The 20847-nt window shown below is 46.4% G+C and overlaps 1 protein-coding gene across 1 annotated transcript in view; it reads right to left on the reverse strand.

The window, feature by feature from the left end:
- Positions 1 to 20847, reverse strand: part of LOC134577476 (sulfotransferase 2A1-like) — a 168723-nt gene that overhangs the window by 61512 nt on the left and 86364 nt on the right. The window contains exon 2 of the mRNA XM_063436237.1: positions 20390 to 20598. Within this exon, the coding sequence (XP_063292307.1) occupies positions 20390 to 20598 (209 nt within the window). The remainder of the gene's footprint in view (positions 1 to 20389; positions 20599 to 20847) is intronic.

The following is a 20847-nucleotide window of genomic DNA, read 5'->3' on the forward strand; positions in this document are numbered from 1 at the left end:
TGGACTAGGATTTGGAGCAGTGATAATCTACAAGTTCCATGCGTGGATGTGATATTTGATTTTGGGTGGGTGGTTGAGATAGTTGGGCTAAAGCAACGTGATTCTTTCAAGGGATTTTGGAAAAGACAATATGGGAAATTAAGAACATTGGAATGTATATGGACTGGTTAAGGAAAATGGGAATGAACATGGACTGGATGGGGAATATGGGTTGTAGATCTAGAGGGAGGAAGTATTAATATCAAATGAAGTGTTATGAAATGTTACTAACCCTATTTATAATGTTAGCAATCTTAGAGAGTATCATATAACACTAATTATAGTGGATACATTAATTGTAAAGGGAATACATTGGGAAACAGTAGGACACAATAGGGGTGGGGAAGTGAAGGTCTTGTTGAATGTAGAGGAAGAGATAGAGCCTACAATCCTGACTCCTCCTTTCATCTATATTCATACAACTCCTTCACTAATGGATAATGGTAACAGACCTGAGTGTCAGGAGATTAGAGTGGTCTCTAGTGGTAATTCACTGAGACCAAGTTTCATCACACTTTCAGAACTGTTCTAGGGTCACATCCACTATTAATAAGGTTTTAGTCAGATGGGTGACAAGAAGTAGAACTAGGAATAGGAGGGTTGTCTTGGGTACAGTTCTGGGAGGTGTGGGCACTGGGTTGGGTTTTGTAAATATAATTGCATAATGAGTTCTTTCACCAACAAGAACTTGAACTAACTGAACATTTATTTACTGACATGGCTAGTACTACCTGGTGGAAGAAATAAAAAAAAAAAAACAACTCATTTCTGAACCAATCATCATGGGGTACTGCCGTGGAAAATGTATTAATTCACCTATTTCTTATTGTATTGTGTATTTTGTGTAGTATGCATTGTTAATCAGGTTGGTATGTGTTGTTACTTGAAGTCATTGATTGCCAGAGTATATCATCTCCAATATGATATGTAAATGGAAAGAGCTCTATTGAGACAATGGGTTGTTCATTCACATAAATAGATACACTGCAGGATGCATTCTCTCTCTCTCTCTCTCTCTCTCTCTCTCTCTCTGATGGGTTTTATAGAGTCTAAGTGTCTCATCCACTTCATTGCCAATAGGAGGGATGTAATAAGTGGGGGGATGTGATTAACAGCCAAACTGTATGCCAATGAAGTGTTATTGTGTTCTAATACAGGGATTCAAGCCCCCATTCTACCCTTAGGCAATAATGGAGTCCTCTGTGAAGCACATGGCCTTTCACCAGGCAAAATCAGTTGGGTTGTTGATAAACTCCTCCTCCATTCCCTTCCAGTGCAATCCCCCTTCCCCCAGGAGGCACTCTGGTTCTGTTACATCCTAAGGGATTGACTAAGGGAGGTGTGTCCAGCAGAAGGAGGGGCTAACCTGTTTAAAGCCCTGTGAATAGCACATTTTCTGTCTCTTTGGAATTACCTCTCTTCACCCTCACCTTCTCTCTCTCTCCCCTCTCCCCACTATACACACCCACTCTCTCTCTTAGTCTGAGCTGCTGATTGATGGAGTGGTAACTGTATCACGTGTCTATGCCGGTTTTGTTATGTTAATTTAGCCTACTTTCCATTGAGTCAATGATTAGTTTTTAGTAGCAACATATACTAGCCTATTTCAAATGTATATGTATTGTTTATCTGTTTAATTAGCCTCTCTCAATAAATATTATTGAATTGCCGAAAGCAAGGAGTGTGGACTCTGACTTTACACTCAGTTTTTAAGTTATTATTTTAAGTTATTATTTTTAGTTATTAATGTTATTATTAATTCCAAGTTTATTCCAACTTGCGAGTTAAACGCTTATTACAACGTCCCTCGGGCCAAATCATAGCTAGCCGTCTTGCATAGTTGCATAGAAAAGGCCTCACCTATCACTCCCATTCTATCTTATGCTTCAAACTGTCACCAAGAGGCCAACACCCCGCCACAACGTTCGGTGGCCTCATACTCTCCCCTCGGGCCCACGCATAGGTAGTGCCTCTCAAGCCACTTGGCAATTAGTAGGAACTCATCTGTCACTATTACAAAGTATAATTGTTTCACCGCTTGGTATTTAGCTAGCCTTACCAGTACCCACCCAATTCATTACAGAGTGATTGATTAAAGCTACCTTATATTTTTCAGTTATGTCAAATACTCCTGATATCCCTGAGGAACTCTCGCTACCCTGCACGCCCGCTAGGCCTGGTACCCCTGTTCCTGTAACAGATGTTAGTAGTCCTTCATCACTCAGATCATGGACCATCCCACGTCTCACTGCAGAACTTAGAAAACGCTGCATCCCTTTCCCAGCTACTGCTAGGAAGGCGGAGTTGTTTAGACTTTTAAACACTACCACTGACCACTCTGATGCAGGGGAAGGCCCTAGTGGCACACAATTTCCAGCGTTTCACGCCATGATGACTTCTCTTATGTCATCCATTAGCACAATTAGCGATAGACTGGATAAATTGGAAGAAAGTGGTGCTAAACAGACCGCTACAAATCCAATTGTTGCCAAATCACCCTCTTGCTGATACTATGCCTGGTAATTCATTGGGATCCATATCAATTATTGAAGCTATTAATCCTTCACACATGGTCCCATCTCACCTTAAAAAGGACATTCTGGAAGCCTCCTTGGATGTCCTAGAGAATAGGACATTTGCATATGGGGATATATCAGTTGTTCTAAAGGCTGAACAAAAAATTGAACATCCCTGAATTCTTACTAAGTTTTAGGATCTAGATCTATGTCTAGGGATGTTTACTGCTCAGTATACCCAGGGAAAAGAGCAGAGCTGGATGCATACATGCACAAGATGGTGGACCTGGGGCACAAATACAGTGGTACTGCTTTTTATGATTACCACTGTTCCTTTTCTGGTGGCTGCAGCTCTGGCTCAGTTCAATTTAAGCATTAATTGGAGCAAATTGGACACTGAGTTATTCTGCAGCCATTTTGCAGGCCTCTGGCCTCCAGCTTGTGCAGTTTGTGCATCTACAGCACATCATACAACTGTCTGCCCAAACACAGCAGAAATAGAACAAAATCAAACTACCTCTAACTTTCCAAAATCTGCTAGGGGATTAAAAGACAAACTGGGTAGGTATTTCTAGGTAAATCCCAGGTTTGCAACAACTTTAATGCGGGGAATTGTGGTTTCAGCTCTTGCAGGCTGATGCATGTATGTTCCCACTGTTTCAGGGCCCATGCCAAGACTATGTGCCCGAATAAAGCGTTCCCCAAACCATATCACGTGTGTGAACATCACATTATTGACCTCGCTATTACAACTACATCCATCACATTATTTCATTGACTATATTATTACGGGAATGACTGAAGGGTTTCACACAGGGTTGGTCCATCTACCCTCCGGTACACTGGAATGCAACAACCTACAATCCACGTTAGACGATCCACAGTTGGTAAACACTCTTATCTCGCTCGAGGTGAAACAAGGGTTTCTGTTGGGGCCATTCTTTTCCCCACCCTTAACATCTTGGAGAACCAATCCCATAGGGGTGGTCACAGGGAGGACCTCACTTTAACCCAGACTGATAAATTGATTTATCTGCACCACATTCCTCCACTGTCCCTAGCCTTAACTCTCTAATACCTTCCGAAGAATTTTCACTACACTACGCCACTATCGACCATGCCATAGGGGCCATTCTTCAAGCTGGCAGAGGGCCATGGCTAAGTAAAACCGACGTGGTAAACACTTTTAAATTACTACCCATGCATCCTTCCCTATGGCACCTACACAGCATTAAATGGCAGGGGATGTATTATTTCTTCAACCGTCTAACTTTTGGCTCCAAAAGCAGCCCACGTATTTTTGACACGTTTGCAGAAGCTTTATGTTGGTTGTTACTAAATGTGTGCAAGTGCCCTTCGGTTATTCACTACCTGGACGATTTCCTCACGATTGAGAATAACACACTCCCACCCAGTAGTTTTAAACACATGTTGGCTTTGAATCCCTCACTATTCCTGTCTCCCCTCACAAAACTTTGGGTCCAGATACCAACATGCAATTTTTGGGGTTCCAACTAGACACGATACACATGCAGGCTAGTCTCCCTCAGGACAAGATTGAGCGTACCCTGGCAAGTATTGAACATTACCTGCTACAAGGTCATTGCAATCGCAAAGAACTTCAATCACTGATATGGTCGCTCAATTTTGCCATGAGGATCATACCCCACTCCTTTATATCCCACCTGCTATCCTTGTTTCCACTATTCACCTCAGACACTTCACGTATCACATTAGATGTACACACAGCCTCGGACTTACGCATGTGGGAGGTTTTTCTCACCTCTTGGAACGGGCGAACCAGGTTTATACCACCCCCTTCCGACACTTCACCTACACTGTGGACAGATGCCGCAGCTAACACAGGCTTTGCGGCCATCTGGGGTGATCAATGGCTTTGGGGACCTTGGCCGACCGAAGTCAAATCACTACCCAAATTTTCTGATACCTCGGCTTTATTCGAGTTGTACCCTATCATGGTGGCAGCCATTGCTTGGGGACCATATTGGTCTGGCCACACGGTCAGGTGCTACTCAGATAATATGGCCACATGCCATATTGTCAATAAAGGCCGATCGGCATCACTGGTCATTATGAGACTACTAAGGCGACTCACATGGGTAGCGGCCACTAGTCAATTCTTTATAACATGTATACACATTCCGGGGTACACAAACACCTCTGCTGATCACTTGTCTCGGTTTTGTTTCCAGGCTTTCTTCTCGACACTACCCAACGCTTCCAGACGAGCGACACCTGCACCACTATTCCAAGACATGATAATGGATTAAAGACTTTGTTCGAGCATGCATGTCACATTTCTCATCTGGCACTCTCAGTAAACACTAGGAACACTTACGATAGGGCTTTTCACGTATTCACAAATTTTATCACCGAGTTCCACATCCACGACATGTTTGCGCTAGAAACGATATTAGGTTTTACTTATTTTTGCCACATCAACCTTAAACTATCCTTTAATACCATTAAACTGTACCTTTCCGGCATTCAACACCATATGCTTATCCAACAACCTAACACTACGGGATTCTTGACATCATATCAAATGAAAACATTACTTAAAGGCATTAAAAAATTAGATACATATGTCCCCTCACAAAGACTACCCATAGACAACAACATATTCCACTCTCTATCCAACTTATTAGATTCGTCTTCTTTTGAACCCATGACCAATAACATATTAAAAACAGCCCTATATCTCGCTTTTTACGGGTTCCTACGTCCCAGTGAATTTACAACCATGACCATCACAGCCCACGACTACCTAAGAACTAATGATTTACAAAAACATACCGACCATTACATTCTCTCCCTAAGACAATGAAAAACCAGCACAAAAGGACATACTATTCAAATTCCTCTGTACCCTACTCAAAATAAATGGTGCCCAGTAAATGTTTTGGATACGTATTCCCTTTCAGTCCAAAAACAACCCCAACAGCCTTTGTTTGAACTACATGGACACACTCTGACAGCTAAATTCATGCTATACATACGACTACTGTTGACCAGGCTCGGCCTAAACCCCAATCAATTTTCAGGTCACTCTTTCCGTATAGGGGCAGCATCTTCGGCATCCGCTAATCAAATACCCGCTGATATTATTAAGGCTATGGGACGCTGGAAATCCTCTGCCTACACACTCTACATACCCAATCCCGTTAAAGAATTAAGACAAGCTTTTTGTGACTTATCTCAATAAAAGAAGTTGGTTCACGATTTATGATTCCTGGTATTTTTATTTTGCCTACTTTTATTACAGGCCTACTGCTTTGTCGGTTCCGGCACACCACAACCGACTGGTGCTAACTTATGGATGCTATTCTATGATATTATGCTAAGATTTCTCTGTTCGGCCATATTGCCCCGACTACAAATATATATATATATATATATATATATATATATATACACACACAGCACAATAAGAGATGCACTCTGAGGTCTTCAACGAATAAATAGTTGTTTATTCCAGATAGGTATTTACATGTAATTCGATCGACGTTTCGACCCATTGGGGTCTTTCTCAAGATCTTCTATACTTTCAAACGTGGGATTGCACCAGGGCAAGAAACTATATATATGAGGTGAAAGGGTCAAGCCATGCCATATATATATATATGGTGAGCAGCAGGAACGTGGGAACCTAGAGTGCCTGTCATTATGATGGCCTAGTTCGACCACACGTTAAACCTCCATGCCCTGGGAGAATCCGCCCAAAGGCGGGATAGATGGGTTGGGAGGGAGACCTTACAATGACCCTGACAGCTAAAGGGGCAATTCCGAGGTTCCTGGATCACACTCATACTGTTATGAACCGGGCTGCCCCCAACCCTGCACGCAGAGATTTCCATTTGCCCTTTATCAGAATTAGAATGTATCCCCTTCTCTGAGTGAGCTCACATGTTAGAACCCTGTAGAATGACAAGATGAGAACGGGGGGACTAGAGGTATTAGAAGCAAGTGGGCATATTATATTCACTCTTGTTTGCCCTACAATTTCATAGTTTGTTCATTTGTGTTTTTATGGTCTTTTATTTTATGCAGAATTTACATTTACAATACATCTAGTGTATACCATCCATAGGCGTGCGCACGGGGTGTGCCGGGTGTGCCTGGGCACACCCTAATCCCCGCGGCACGTCTATGGATTGTCCTGCAGGAACAGCGTTCCTGCACTGTTATTTGCGCAGGAACGCTGTTCCTGCAGGCACTCAGCGCAACTTAATGTCCCCCTTCCTCCCCCTGTGTCCCCCCTGTCCTTATCAGCCTCTCTCTCCATATCAGCCGCGGCGAGGGAGCTGTGAGCTGTGAGCTGTGTGCTCTCTGCTTCCTCTCACCGCGCGCTGTTTGCTGATGCTGGGAGCCGGAATATGACGTCATATTCCGGCTCCCAGCTACTGTAGACAGCCCGCGCGGCGAGAGGGAGCAGAGAGCACACAGCTCACAGCTCACAGCTCCCTCGCCGCGGCTGATGTGGAGAGAGAGGCTGATATGGAGAGAGAGGCTCATATGGAGAGAGGCGCCCGCCCCACTGGACCCCAGGGACAAGTCCATGCCAGCACTCCAGGTAGGGAGGCTGGGTGGACAATTTTTTTAAATTTTTTTTTTATTAATAAAATAATTTGTGAATGTGTGTCTGTGAATGTATGTGTGTGTGTGTCTGTGAGTGTGTGTGTGTGTGTGTGTGTGTGTATGTGTGTGTGTGTGTGTGAGTGTATGTGTGTGTGTCTGTGAATGTGTGTGTGTGAGTGTATGTGAGTGTGTGTGTGTGTCTGTTAATGTCTGTGAGTGTATGTGTGTGTGTCTGTGAGTGTATGTGTTTGTAAGTGTGTATGTGTCTGTGAATATATGTGTGTGTCTGTAAGTGTGTGTGTGTGTCTGTGAATGTATGTGTGTGTGTGCCTGTAAGTGTGTGTGTGTGTGTGTGTGTGTCTGTGAATGTATGTGTGAGTGTATGTAATTGTGTGTATGTGTCTGTGAATATATGTGTGTGAGTGTATGTGTGTGTACGCGTATATATATATATATATACGCGTACACACACATACACAAACACACAGCACACTAACAGCACCCTCACAAACACATACAGCACCCTCACACAAACAGCACACTCACACACAGCACACTAACAGCACCCTCACAAATACACGACACAAACAGCACCCTCACACACACATATCACACAAACAGCACCCTCACACACAGCACACTACCAGCACCCTCACCCACATAGCACACTACAAACACCCTCTCACACACACACACACATCAGTATATGTATGTGTGTGTATGTATATATATATATATATATATATATATATATATATACATGCGCCGTGTGTTTGTGCTTTAGGGTGCACACCCTAATGCAATTGGCTGCGCACGCCTATGATACCATCTCTTACTAAACAGAAATGTGTGATGCTTATGACATTGCATGTCTGCTATATCTGATACCACCATTAAAAATAAAGAATTTTAAAAAAATCTTTACATATATATTATTATTTTTTTCCTAATTTTGCTCTCAGTTGTTAAGTAACCAACTTCCTAATTTGCTATCTTTATGTGATATTGTCAAAATTAAGGTTCCAAATTAGGGACTAAATTGCTAAGCAACTAAAACATGAAAATTAAGAAAAACAACTTTTGAAGGGGCGTGGCTTGGACGCCGGACAAGATGGCGGCGTAACCCGCGAGCTCCCGCTAGGCTCTCCGCAAAAACTCGCCGAACCGGCACCTACACCCGGCAACATGGGGAAAACACATCGGGCCACGCAGGCCGCCCAAGCAACTAGCACCCCGCGGGGATCCCAACCGGCGGGTATGCGCCAATTTCTCACGGCGCCGGCGGAACACGCCGCACAGGCCTCGAGGGACACAGAGGCCTCCGACCTCTCCACGCCAGCATCCCCGCTGGAGAGGCAGCCGGAAGAACGCACACGGGACCCTACCTGCACCCCACAGCCCGACTGGATGGCCCTGCTCAATAATCTGCCCACAAAGGCAGACTTAAAGGAGGCGAATGCTGCACTACAGCAAAGTATCACGGGTGAACTGCACACTATCAGAGAAGACATGCAAGGTATGCAGACTAAGTTAGCACAACTGGAGGCGGACTGCGACCACATGACAATGGCGCAGGCTGCAAATACAGGTGTAATAAGGCGCCAAGAGACACAACTCAGGCAAATGGCACTACACCTCGAAGACCTAGATAATAGGGGACGTAGACACAACCTAAGAATAAGGGGCCTACCTGAAGAAAAGGACCAGGTCGCCTCCATAAGAGACACTCTTACAGAACTGTTCAACGACCTCTTAAACAGGCCGAAAACCACGCACATTGAATTTGTTAGGGCACACAGGGCCCTTCGACCGCGTGGCCCACCAGACTCCCCGCCTAGAGATGTAATATGCTGTCTCGCCCACTTTCAAACGAAAGAAGACATACTCCGCAAGGCGAGAGACACTAAACAAATCCTACTTAACGGGGTGGAAATCCAAATATACCCGGACCTGTCTCCGGCAACGCTGGCGTACCGCAGGGCACTACGCCCGCTCACTAGGTCACTACAAGCCAACAAGTTCAGATACCGCTGGAACTTCCCAACAGGCCTACAGGTCACCACAGCTAATGGACCTTTCAACGTGAAAAACGGAGAGGATCTTGCCGACCTACAAAAGGAACTACAACTACCACCAATCCCAATGTCGTGGCCGGACCCGATGACATTCTACGCCTTCCAGACGGATCCGCAGCAACAACCAGTGCAAGCCGCTAGAACGAGGAGGACCCGACAACAGGCCACTCGCCCATCGGGAGCTAACGCCTAAGGCCCAACGCACAGAACGCCCTCCTGGCGCATCACGGACTCTCACCTATGGCCTACAACACCTCCCGCACAGACACCGCACGCGAGACCCTATGGACTAATTACAAAGACACTGAGCACCCAGCAAACCGCAAGTATTCTGCCAAGTCGGCGGTCCCACTAGACACTTGCCTGGACATTATGCTCACCTCACAGAGGGGGGGAGGGTGGGGGGGTGGAGAGGGGGGGACATGGGAAAAAGGTACCAAGGAGGCTGATAGTGGTGCTGGGGTCCCCCTCCCCTTCCTCTTTCCGGACCCGTAGAGCAGGCTAAGATTCACAAAGACTACCAACAGGGAAGATGGGAGTCTCATGTACTACTGTAATATGGATATAAGGTTCACTTAAAGAGGGTCTACGACGGGGAACAGGACACACATAGGGGGAACTTGCACACTAGCCGAGCCTCGTGACAAATGCACATGACGAGCACATAGGAGGGGTGGGGGGATGACCGCCTGGCTGGGCCCGGCCGCCGAGGCTACCCGACCTGTGACGAACCAAGGGGAGCAGGCGGGGGGGCAGCGCCGGGGGGGCCCACCCGGGGGGGATCCAGCTCCCACGAGGGAGCGGAGAAGGGAGAGTCGGAGACACACGAGGCCTGAGTCACTACATGGGAAGTAAGCGTGTGGTAGGAGGAATGAGACACCCGGGATGGGGGAGGGCGGTAACGGTCACTTGTTTTATTGTTTAATACTAGTTTTGCTGTCATACGGTGATAGAATGTTATTACATGTTGATGCTTATGCTATGTTATGATCTGCTACCAAACAGAGACACACCCATAACCCGATTTACACACACCCATGTCGGCCTTCGGGCCACTGTACACCAAGGCGAGGAAACACAATACACCAAATCAGGCACCATTCCACAGAGCCGAGTAGGGACGAAACGGGACATAGCCCGACACACCCCGAGGACGATAGGAATCCCTGACGGTATTGGACCAGAACCATCCCATACTGACAGGTACATCTGGACGTCCTTCCGACGCACCCACAGGCAGAGGCGTCACCATACAGGTGAGCGAACCACGCATACCACAGGTGGTAGCGTGAGACACCGCTCCCCGACGCCTGCGCCTTCACCGACGCAGGGGTAGGTTACCACAACCTCCCACTTTGCAATATCCAGACCTTCTTCTCACGACCTGTTTACTCCTGACCCCCGAGACAGACGACAGACACTACCCCCCGATCGGTATAACCTGACCACCCCCGGAAGAGACCGACACCGGACAGAGACGAGTAAGGTAACCCCAGTTACAATACCCAAACGACATGGCGCTAACACCCAAACCCCTAACTATTCTAACGATTAACGCCAAAGGACTGAATAAACCAGAAAAACTATCAGGTGCCCTGAGAGACTTCCACCGACGCAAGGCCTCCATAGTAATGATCCAAGAGACGCACTTCAGGGAGGGAGCTAGGCCCAAAATGACCAACCATCACTACCCTCACGGATACTACAGCGACTATCATGGTGGTAAGTCCAGGGGGACAGCCATTCTCATCCACAAAACGGTGCCGTTCCAGGAGGGGGGATGCAGGGTGGACAGAGAGGGCAGGTACATATTCCTCAAAGGGAAAATAGCGAACCAATCGTACACATTTGCGAATGTATATGCCCCGAACAAACACCATTACCGCTTTCTCACCCACACGCTACGCAAACTCCAGGACTTCACAGAAGGGATACTCATCCTGGGTGGGGACTTTAACATGGCACTTGACCCCACATGGGACTGCTCCTCGGGCACCTCACAGGCCCCCTCATACCAACTTCAAAACATAAAATCCCTACTCCGCAAACACCGACTCATAGACAGCTGGAGAGCCCACCATCCGGACGTTAGGGACTACACATTCCACTCCTACCCCCACAACTCCTACTCCCGAATTGACCACCTCTATGTAACACACCATAACCTACCCTTGGTAACCGACGTGAACATAGGCGAGGCGACGTGGTCGGATCACGCCCCGGTCACACTGACACTAAAATCTAACCTCTTTCGCCCCACCATCACCAAATGGCGCCTCAATGAATATCTACTCGCTAAAATAGACACCAAAGCCTCCATAGGAGAGGCGATCAAAGAATACTTTGAATTTAACACCTCTGACCAGACATCGCCAATGACCAGATGGGAGGCACACAAGAGCGTGTTACGAGGCCATTGCATCCAACAGGGGGCGATCTTGAAGAGACAATCCGAAGCCCGCCTCCGAAGCCGGAGATTCTGGCCGACATACACAAACTGGAGGAGTTAAACAAGCATACACAAACAAACACACGACAAACCCAACTACTACAACTGAGACGGGACCTTACCACGCTACTACACTCCAAACATTACAGGGACGCAACCAGACATAAGGCCTTTTTTGCCCTTCACGGGAATAAGAGTGGCAAACTACTAGCCAGGATGCTGAACAAGCGGAGACAACAAACGTACATTGACAAAATTAGGGACAAACACGGGACACTACACCGACTCCCGACAGATATAATGAAGACGATACGAACATATTACTCAGACCTATACAGCATACCACAACCGCAGACCGAAGCAGCGAAATTGCGACTGCAAGACTCTATACGGACTTACCTCGCCAAATTCCCAATGCCAACTCTAGATAGGGAGACGGCGGCATTGATAGACGAACCTATCACGATAGAGGAGCTAGCGCTCGCTGTCAAACACACGAAACAGGGCAAAAGTCCGGGCCCGGACGGATTCCCGACAGCATACTACAAAACCTACGCAGAACATCTATATCCCCCAATGGTAGAGGCGTTCAACGCCATTAGAGAAGGGCACCAAATACCCAAACAAGCCTTAACGGCTCATATCACTGTTATCCCTAAAGAGGGTAAGGATGGGGAATATTGCGGGAACTACAGGCCCATCTCGCTCATAAATTGCGATATCAAACTCATGGCCAAAATCCTAGCAACGCGGCTCACACAACACATCCCCTCACTGGTCCACCCGGACCAGGTGGGATTTGTGGGGGGTAGGGAGGCGAGGGACAACACAATTCGAACACTGACCCTCATGCATGGAAAAAGAGGACAAGAGAGGGGCCTTCTCCTGCTGTCTACAGACGCGGAGAAGGCGTTCGACAGGGTCCGATGGACGTTCCTATTTGAAACCTTAACACACCTGGGGATTGGACCACATATACGGAGATGGGTAGAGGCACTTTATTCGGAGCCAACAGCCCAGGTCCTAGTCAACGGAGCACTCACAGCTCCATTCCCCATATGTAACGGCACCCGGCAGGGCTGCCCCCTATCACCACTGCTATTCATACTGGCCCTGGAACCTTTCCTAACCCACGTCAGGCAAAACAGGGACATAACCGAGCGTGAAATAGACAAAACTCATCATAAAGTAGCAGCGTTCGCAGACGACCTCTTGTTCATAGTCTCCAACCCGGAAATCACACTCCCTAACATCATAAAAGAACTTCAAGTATACGGAGAAGTCTCCAACTTGAAAATTAACAATTCCAAATCCTTCATCCTCAATATAAGCATACCGACCAAACGAGACGAATCGTTACGCCAAAGCTTCCCATTCCACTGGGCGGACAGTAAGATAAGATACCTAGGCATATGGCTAACGAGGAAGAGCAGTGACTTGTTTAGGGAGAACTTCGCAGACATGCTTAAAACGTTCCAAACTGACATGAGAGACTGGTCGTACCCACACATATCGTGGTTGGGACGTATCCAGGTCATTAAAATGAACTTCCTCCCGCGACTCCTATATCTCCTACAGGCCATCCCAATAACTATACCTAAAACGTTTTTCACCACACTTAACTCCGCGATGACTAGATATATATGGAACGGGGGGAGGCCCAGACTCAAACTCACCACCCTGATGCAACCCAAAAACAAGGGAGGGCTGGCCCTGCCGGACTTTCACCTTTATTATGTCACCACACACTTACAAAGGGTAATGGAATGGTCGAAAGAGGGAGTCTCTAAACTATGGAAGACAGCGGAGGAGGCGGAGGCAGGTAAGCCGATATCAGGGATACCCTGGAGGAAAGAGAGCACAGATAGCCAGGAAATGTCAATATACACGAGACACACCCTGGAGGTGTGGCGGCGGACCGCGAAGCAAAGGGGACTAGCGCCGTACCCATCTCCCCTAACCCCGCTAACCCATAACGAGGCCTGCCCACCTGGCCTAGACCCACGAGCATTTCGGCACATCCTCCCGAACCCCACACCGCGCCTACACCACATAATACGAGACGGGAAATGCAAACCAATACGAGACGGGAAATGCAAACCGCTACAAGACATGATAGGAGACACTGTCCCCTCATTCATGCACCAATTTAAACATACCCAACTCAAGAACTTTGTCCTCACTCTGCCCCAGGGGTCAGCGCTCACCAGGAGCCCTACCACATTTGAAAAGTTTTGCATGCAACCAACCCCAACCCCACACGGCATATCCCTACTATACTCCATGCTCCAAGCAGAGACACCGCAGGAGACGCCCCAATTCATGGGCAGATGGGAGACGGCACTGACCACCACATTCTCAGACACGGAGTGGGACAACATATGCTACCTCACACACCACTGCTCAGTACATAGCAAGACGCAGGAGACGGCCTATAAGATATTGACTAACTGGTACAGGACGCCACACACCCTCCATGCCATCGACCCGACCCACCCCGACCTCTGCTGGAGGTGCGAAAAAGACGTAGGTACAGCAAGACACATCTGGTGGGACTGTGAATTAATCAGACCATACTGGGAGGGGATCCACAGAGTTCTGGAGATGTTCTCCGATGCACCCCCCCCCCTGGAACCGGCGGCAATGTTACTCCACCATACCGCAATACCCAGAACGCGGTACAAAAAATCTATGACCATTAGGATATTGAATATAGCAAAACAGGTCCTTCCCCAATTATGGAAGCAGAAGAAAACCCCCTCACTACTGACCTGGTTTAACCAAATGGAGGGACTTAGAGCTATAGAAGAGCTGACCCTGACGACCACGACAAACCCAACAATCTACACTGACATATGGACACGATGGATCCTAGAGACAGGACGGGAAGACTTCCAACGTAAGCTCCGACAAGACTTTCAACCTGACACCGACCACTAGGCCTCTAGGCGACTGAACAACTCCCGGTCGTCTATAGCCAACTGACCAATAAGGACGCCCTACACCACCCCTACCCCCCTTCCCCAACCCGCCACGACACTGGACTGGACACCCCTACCCCACCGCACAGGACAAATCGACCGACAGGGAGAGACTGGGGAACGAGTACCCCCGACCACTTGAAGGACCAAAGGTACAGGAGGGAGACGGGTCTAAATGAGAATGAGGAAAGCATGACCATACCATGAACACGACATATCGGGCAGGGGATCCACAAAAGGGCGATAGGCAACATGCCCAACAACACCAGAGGGGGAGAGCGATCCGATCCCAGATGCAGGGAGCGGCTTGAGCTCCCACCCTACCCAACCACCAGATACCCACAGAGTTGACACTGACACAGTAAGAAGTAGCTGCCTAACCCACAAACAACACACAACACGCAGGAACTACTCCTTGAAACGTATATGGTATTTGAGGCCTGCGAGCCAAAAAGCGAAGCACTTAATCAAGGACCTGCGAGTCCAATACATGCTGAACAACAAGATACCCCTACGCAGCCCACTGTATATATTATGTAGTCATGGTCAACCACATTTCCCAACACAACATAATGCGGTCAATGGAATTCTCAGACTTACTGAAGTTCATATCAATTGGAAAACTTACTTAAAATGAAAACTACAAAAAACGGGAGACCTACGCGTCTCAAAAGTATGTTGTACGCAGAAGGGAAGAAACCTGCGAGTTTCGGAATTTATAAGTGTAAAATTAACACTACAGGTTAAAAAGAGAGACCTGCGAGTCTCGATGTTTATTGTTCATATATGAAAATAAATAAAAACATATTTACAAAAAAAAAAAAAAAAAAAGAAAAACAACTTTTATTAATTTTGGTCTTTTGGCTGTTTAAATTATATCTCCCTAATTTGGTATCCTTATGTAGGATTGCCATTTTAAAGATACACAAAAGCTTTCTAGTTTGGTACCTTCATGTGGAATTGGCTTGTAATAAATAGCTTATTTGGTTGGAATTATTTCTTATGTGGTACTTTTTTTGTGGAAATATAAAATTTAAGGGTACCCATTTATGAAGCTGGTTAGTAGATAGCTCCCCTTGTGTGGGATTACTATTTTTAAGGATACTAAATTAGGGAGCTATCTACTGAACACAACAGCTCCCTTATATGAAACCCTTATGTGGAATTGCCATATTTAACCCCTTAAGGACACATGACATGTGTGACATGTCATGATTCCCTTTTATTTCAGAAGTTTGGTCCTTAAGGGGTTAAGGGTACCAAATTAGGGAACTGTTTAATGAATAGCTCCTATATTTGGTACCTTCATGTGGGATTATCATATTTAAGGGTACCAATTTAAGGAGCTGGTTAGTATATAACTCATAGGCGTGCGCAGCCTATTGCATTAGGGTGTGCACCCTCAAGCACAAGCACACGCGGCGTGTATGTATATATATATATATATATATATATATATATATATATGCACATATATACACACACACACAAAGCTGTGTGTGTGCTGTGTGAGGGTGCTGTTAGTGTGATGTGTGTGTGCTGGTAGTGTACTATGTGGGTGAGGGTGTTTATGTGTGCGTGCTTGTGAGGGTGCTGTGAATGTACTGTGTGTCAGGGTGCTGTTTGTGTGTGTGTGTGTGTGTGTGTGTGCACTTGTGAGGGTGCTGTAAATGTACTGTGTGTCAGGGTGCTGTTTGTGTGTGAGGGTACTGGTAGTGTTTTGTGTGTGTGTGTTTGTTAGGGTCCTGTTTGTGTTTGTGAGGGTGCTGTGTGTGTGGGTGCTGTATGTGTGTGTGGCTGCTGTATGTGTGTGTGGCTGCTGTATGTGTGTGGGTGCTGTATGTGTGTGGGTGCTGTGTGTCTGTGGGTGCTGTGTGTCTGTGGGTGCTGTGTGTCTGTGGGTGCTGTGTGTCTGTGGGTGCTGTGTGTCTGTGGGTGCTGTGTATGTCTGTGGGTGCTGTGTATGACTGTGGGTGCTGTGTATGACTGTGGGTGCTGTGTATGTATGTGGGTGTGCTGTGTATGTCTGTGGGTGTGCTGTGTATGTCTGTGGGTGTGCTGTGTATGTGTGTGGGTGTGCTGTGTATGTGTGTGGGTGCTGTGTATGTGTGTGGGTGCTGTGTATGTGTGTGGGTGTACTGTGTATGTGTGTGGGTGCTGTGTATGTCTGTGGGTGCTGTGTATGTCTGTGGGTGCTGTGTATGTCTGTGGGTGCTGTGTATGTCTGTGGGTGCTGTGTATGTCTGTGGGTGCTGTGTATGTGTGTGTGTGTGTGCTGTGTATGTGTATGTGTGTGCTGTGTATGTGTGTGTGTGTGCATGTGTGTGCATGTGTGTATGTGTGTATGTGTGTGGGTGATTGTGGGGGGTGGAGGTTGTGGGGGGTGGAGGGATACTTAATATCCCCCCTCCCTTCTTACTTATGTGGGGAGGGGGGGATTCTTGTTCCTTGTCCCTGGTGGTCCAGTGGAGGTGGGGGCAGATCAGTTATCCCCCCTCCCTTCTTACCTTATGCCTGGGAGGGGGGATCCTGCTGCCGCCATCCATCCCTGGTGGTCCAGTGGAGAGTGAACGTATGTCTGTGGGTGTGCTGTGTATGTCTGTGGGTGTGCTGTGTATGTCTGTGGGTGTGCTGTGTATGTCTGTGGGTGCTGTGTATGTGTGTGGGTGCTGTGTATGTGTGTGGGTGCTGTGTATGTGTGTGGGTGCTGTGTATGTCTGTGGGTGCTGTGTATGTGTGTGGGTGCTGTGTATGTGTGTGGGTGCTGTGTATGTCTGTGGGTGCTGTGTATGTCTGTGGGTGCTGTGTATGTCTGTGGGTGCTGTGTATGTGTGTGTGTGTGTGCTGTGTATGTGTATGTGTGTGCTGTGTATGTGTGTGCTGTGTATGTGTGTGTGTGTGCTGTGTATGTGTGTATGTGTGTGGGTGATTGTGGGGGGTGGAGGTTGTGGGGGGTGGAGGGATACTTAATATCCCCCCTCCCTTCTTACTTATGTGGGGAGGGGGGGATTCTTGTTCCTTGTCCCTGGTGGTCCAGTGGAGGTGGGGGCAGATCAGTTATCCCCCCTCCCTTCTTACCTTATGCCTGGGAGGGGGGATCCTGCTGCCGCCATCCATCCCTGGTGGTCCAGTGGAGAGTGAACTCTAGCCCCGCAGGGCTAGAGTTCACTCACGCGAGATCTGAGCGTTGCCGCGGCAACGCTCAGATCTCGCGAGAGGAACCCGGCGGAGCTGCTGGCAATAGCTCCCCGGGTCCTCTCCTGCCTCCCTCCCTGCCTGTGAGCCGGTGAGGGGAGGCTGAGAGCAGAGCCGGCGCTTGGATAGCGCCGGCTCTGCATGAGCCGGCAGGGGAGATCCTGAGATCTCCCCTGCCGGTCTCACTCCATAGGCGTGCCGCTGGGATTAGGGTGTGCCCAGGCACACCCGGCACACCCCGTGCGCACGCCTATGATATAACTCCCTGATTTGATCTGTGGTGGCCTCCCTGATGAGAAGGGTTTCGCCACCAGAGATGTTCTTCTCCCCCTAGTGGAAAGGATGCTGCAGAGCAGGAACAGCTCTTAAAAGAGCTAGTGATTAAACACTCCAAGCAGAAGAAAGAGAGCTGTTATAGCTTTCTCCCACAAACATGAGACGAGGCTCTATGCTGTGAGATGACTGAGTTTAATGGAGCCACACACGGCCTTTTATGGCAACCCCCATACAAGGGGCACTCCCCTCTGCACCTGAGAGCAGACTACAGTACAGACAATTATACAATGGCATTGGCTCTCAGGTCCAGGACACTAACAATGTAATCCCTCCTCTATGCTTGGGAGATAATTGAATAAGGCATTGTATTCACATAACCCAATTATCTCCAAGCACAGAAAAAATTTACTTTTACACAGGATTGGATTTCCAGTTAACATCAGGAAGATTAAAGTCACTGATGATAATAACTTCCCCCTTCATTGTCATTTTAGCTATTTCCTCAACTAGTAGATTGTCTAACTCTTCTATTTGTCCAGGGGGCCTGTAAGTCACACCTACACGAGTTACTGTGTGATTACCAAATTCTAACGTAACCCAAACGGACTATGTTCGCCTCACTAACTTTTATTAGGCTAGATTTTATGCTATCCTTCATATACAGGACCACCCCTCCCCCTTTCTTGCCTTCTCTGTCTTTTCTATATAAAGAGTACCCTGGTACTGCTATATCCCAGTAATTTTTTCTCATTATACCATGTCTATGTAACAGTCACTAAATCTACATTCTCAGTTGCCATTATTGCCACAAGTTCATGGATCTTATTCCCTAAACTGTGAGCATTTGTAGACATGACTCAAACTTATCATTTTTTAACACACGTTACAGTTACTTTCTGTTTTTGTTTTGGGGGACAATTTGATTGATGTTTTATCACCCTTTTGTCCCCCGTCCACCCCCCCTCTCCTAGTTTAAATACTTCCTAGCAAAACCTCTGAACTGCTCGATAAGAACATTTGCTCCCTTTTGAGAAAGATGCAAACCATCTTTTTTGTACAGTTCATTTCTATTCCAAATAGAGCTACCTTGAGAAACAAAGCCAAATAGGCTTTTTCAGTCCAGGGACAGGGTGATCCATCACATGGTCCATTTATGTGGGAGTATCATAATTAAGGTTAATGAATTAGGGAGTTGTTAAGGAAATAGCTCCCTAATTTGGTACCCTTATGTGGGTAGATCCTTTGAATAATGAGAATAATGGTGCCTGAATTGTGTTTCACTTTCAAATATTTTCCAAATTGTATTTATTTAATTATTTTATTATTATTTATTTATTTTGAAAAAACTTAGAGAATTAAAAAATGGAAACAAACCCAACCAAAACGTACACATCTCTATTAAAAATGTATAGATTAAGGATAGAGAGAAAAGTGATACAGATGTGTAGTATAGTACCTCCACGATACTGCTGACACTAAATAATATTTTTTAAAAAGTAATGGTTTATTAAAATAAACAATTCCTTGTTACATGGAAGACAGAACAAAACAGTTTTTGTCTTCCACACTTAACTACTACAGAATCTGGAAGCTCAAGGGGTCCACTGGGTGGCCCATGTACGTAGCAAAGTGCTGACAGGGACGCTTTAAAAGCACCACCAGGCCCCTGTAATCTCGAAAGTGCTGGAAGAAACTGAAAGTAACTTCCTCCCAGATAGCACAGAGCCGCGAGGAAAAGGCAGAAAGGAGGGAGCATGAAGTAGGAGAGCCTCAGACTCCCAACAGCCTGATCCAGCCAACTGGACTCCAGGTAAATCACCGTTCTGCAACCAAAAGGTAAAAAACAGTGTGTCTGTATATGTATCTGTGTATCTATCTGTATGTCTGTCTGTATATCTCCATGTGTCAGTGTATCTGCATGTGTCAGTGTGTGTGTGTGTGTATCTGTGTATCCGGATCTGTGTGTGTATAAGTGTATGTGTGGCAGTGTTTATGTGCATACATCTCAGCATTCAAACACCAACACTACACACAAATACATCCCTGAATTCAAAAGTCAAACTTAAATACAGACACATCCCTACATTCAAAGGCAAACACTACACACAAATAAACCACTGTTTTTAAAATGCAACAGTATATAAAAACACACAACACTACACACAAATCTACTACCTACATTCACACACACACACACACATTCCATATAAAAGCAATTACAATCTGTATTTTAACAGTGATTGAAAAAAATAATCTTACCTTTGCTTTAGAGGAAAAGAAAGACCTTGGAAACAACTGTATGGGTAAATGAGAGCAGAAATAGCGTGGTGATTGCTCTTCAACATGCATTGAAGGATCCCTATTAACTTCAAGCCATGGCATTCTTTCCCAATTGGGTACATTTTGGCACCAGGTAGGGTCACCATTGTTACGTATAAGGCTCAAAATCTCTACCATCCAGTGAGTTCCTTCAAGTATAATGAAGAATAGGTCAGTAGCATAATAGGTGGAATCAGCATGCAATTTCTGCACAACAAAAACATTTTATTAATTTTCAGCAAATAGTTTGCAATATTTGAGTGTGAAAGTAACACAGTAAAATACAGTGTATGTAGGGCATGGTCATTATTTTCCATATTATGAACACCAAAAATTTAGAGGGACACTATAGTCACCAAAATATCTTTAGTTTAATGAAGCAGTATTGGTGTGTAGAG

Source organism: Pelobates fuscus, chromosome 11, assembly GCF_036172605.1.
Source record: "Pelobates fuscus isolate aPelFus1 chromosome 11, aPelFus1.pri, whole genome shotgun sequence".
NCBI lineage: Eukaryota > Metazoa > Chordata > Amphibia > Anura > Pelobatidae > Pelobates > Pelobates fuscus.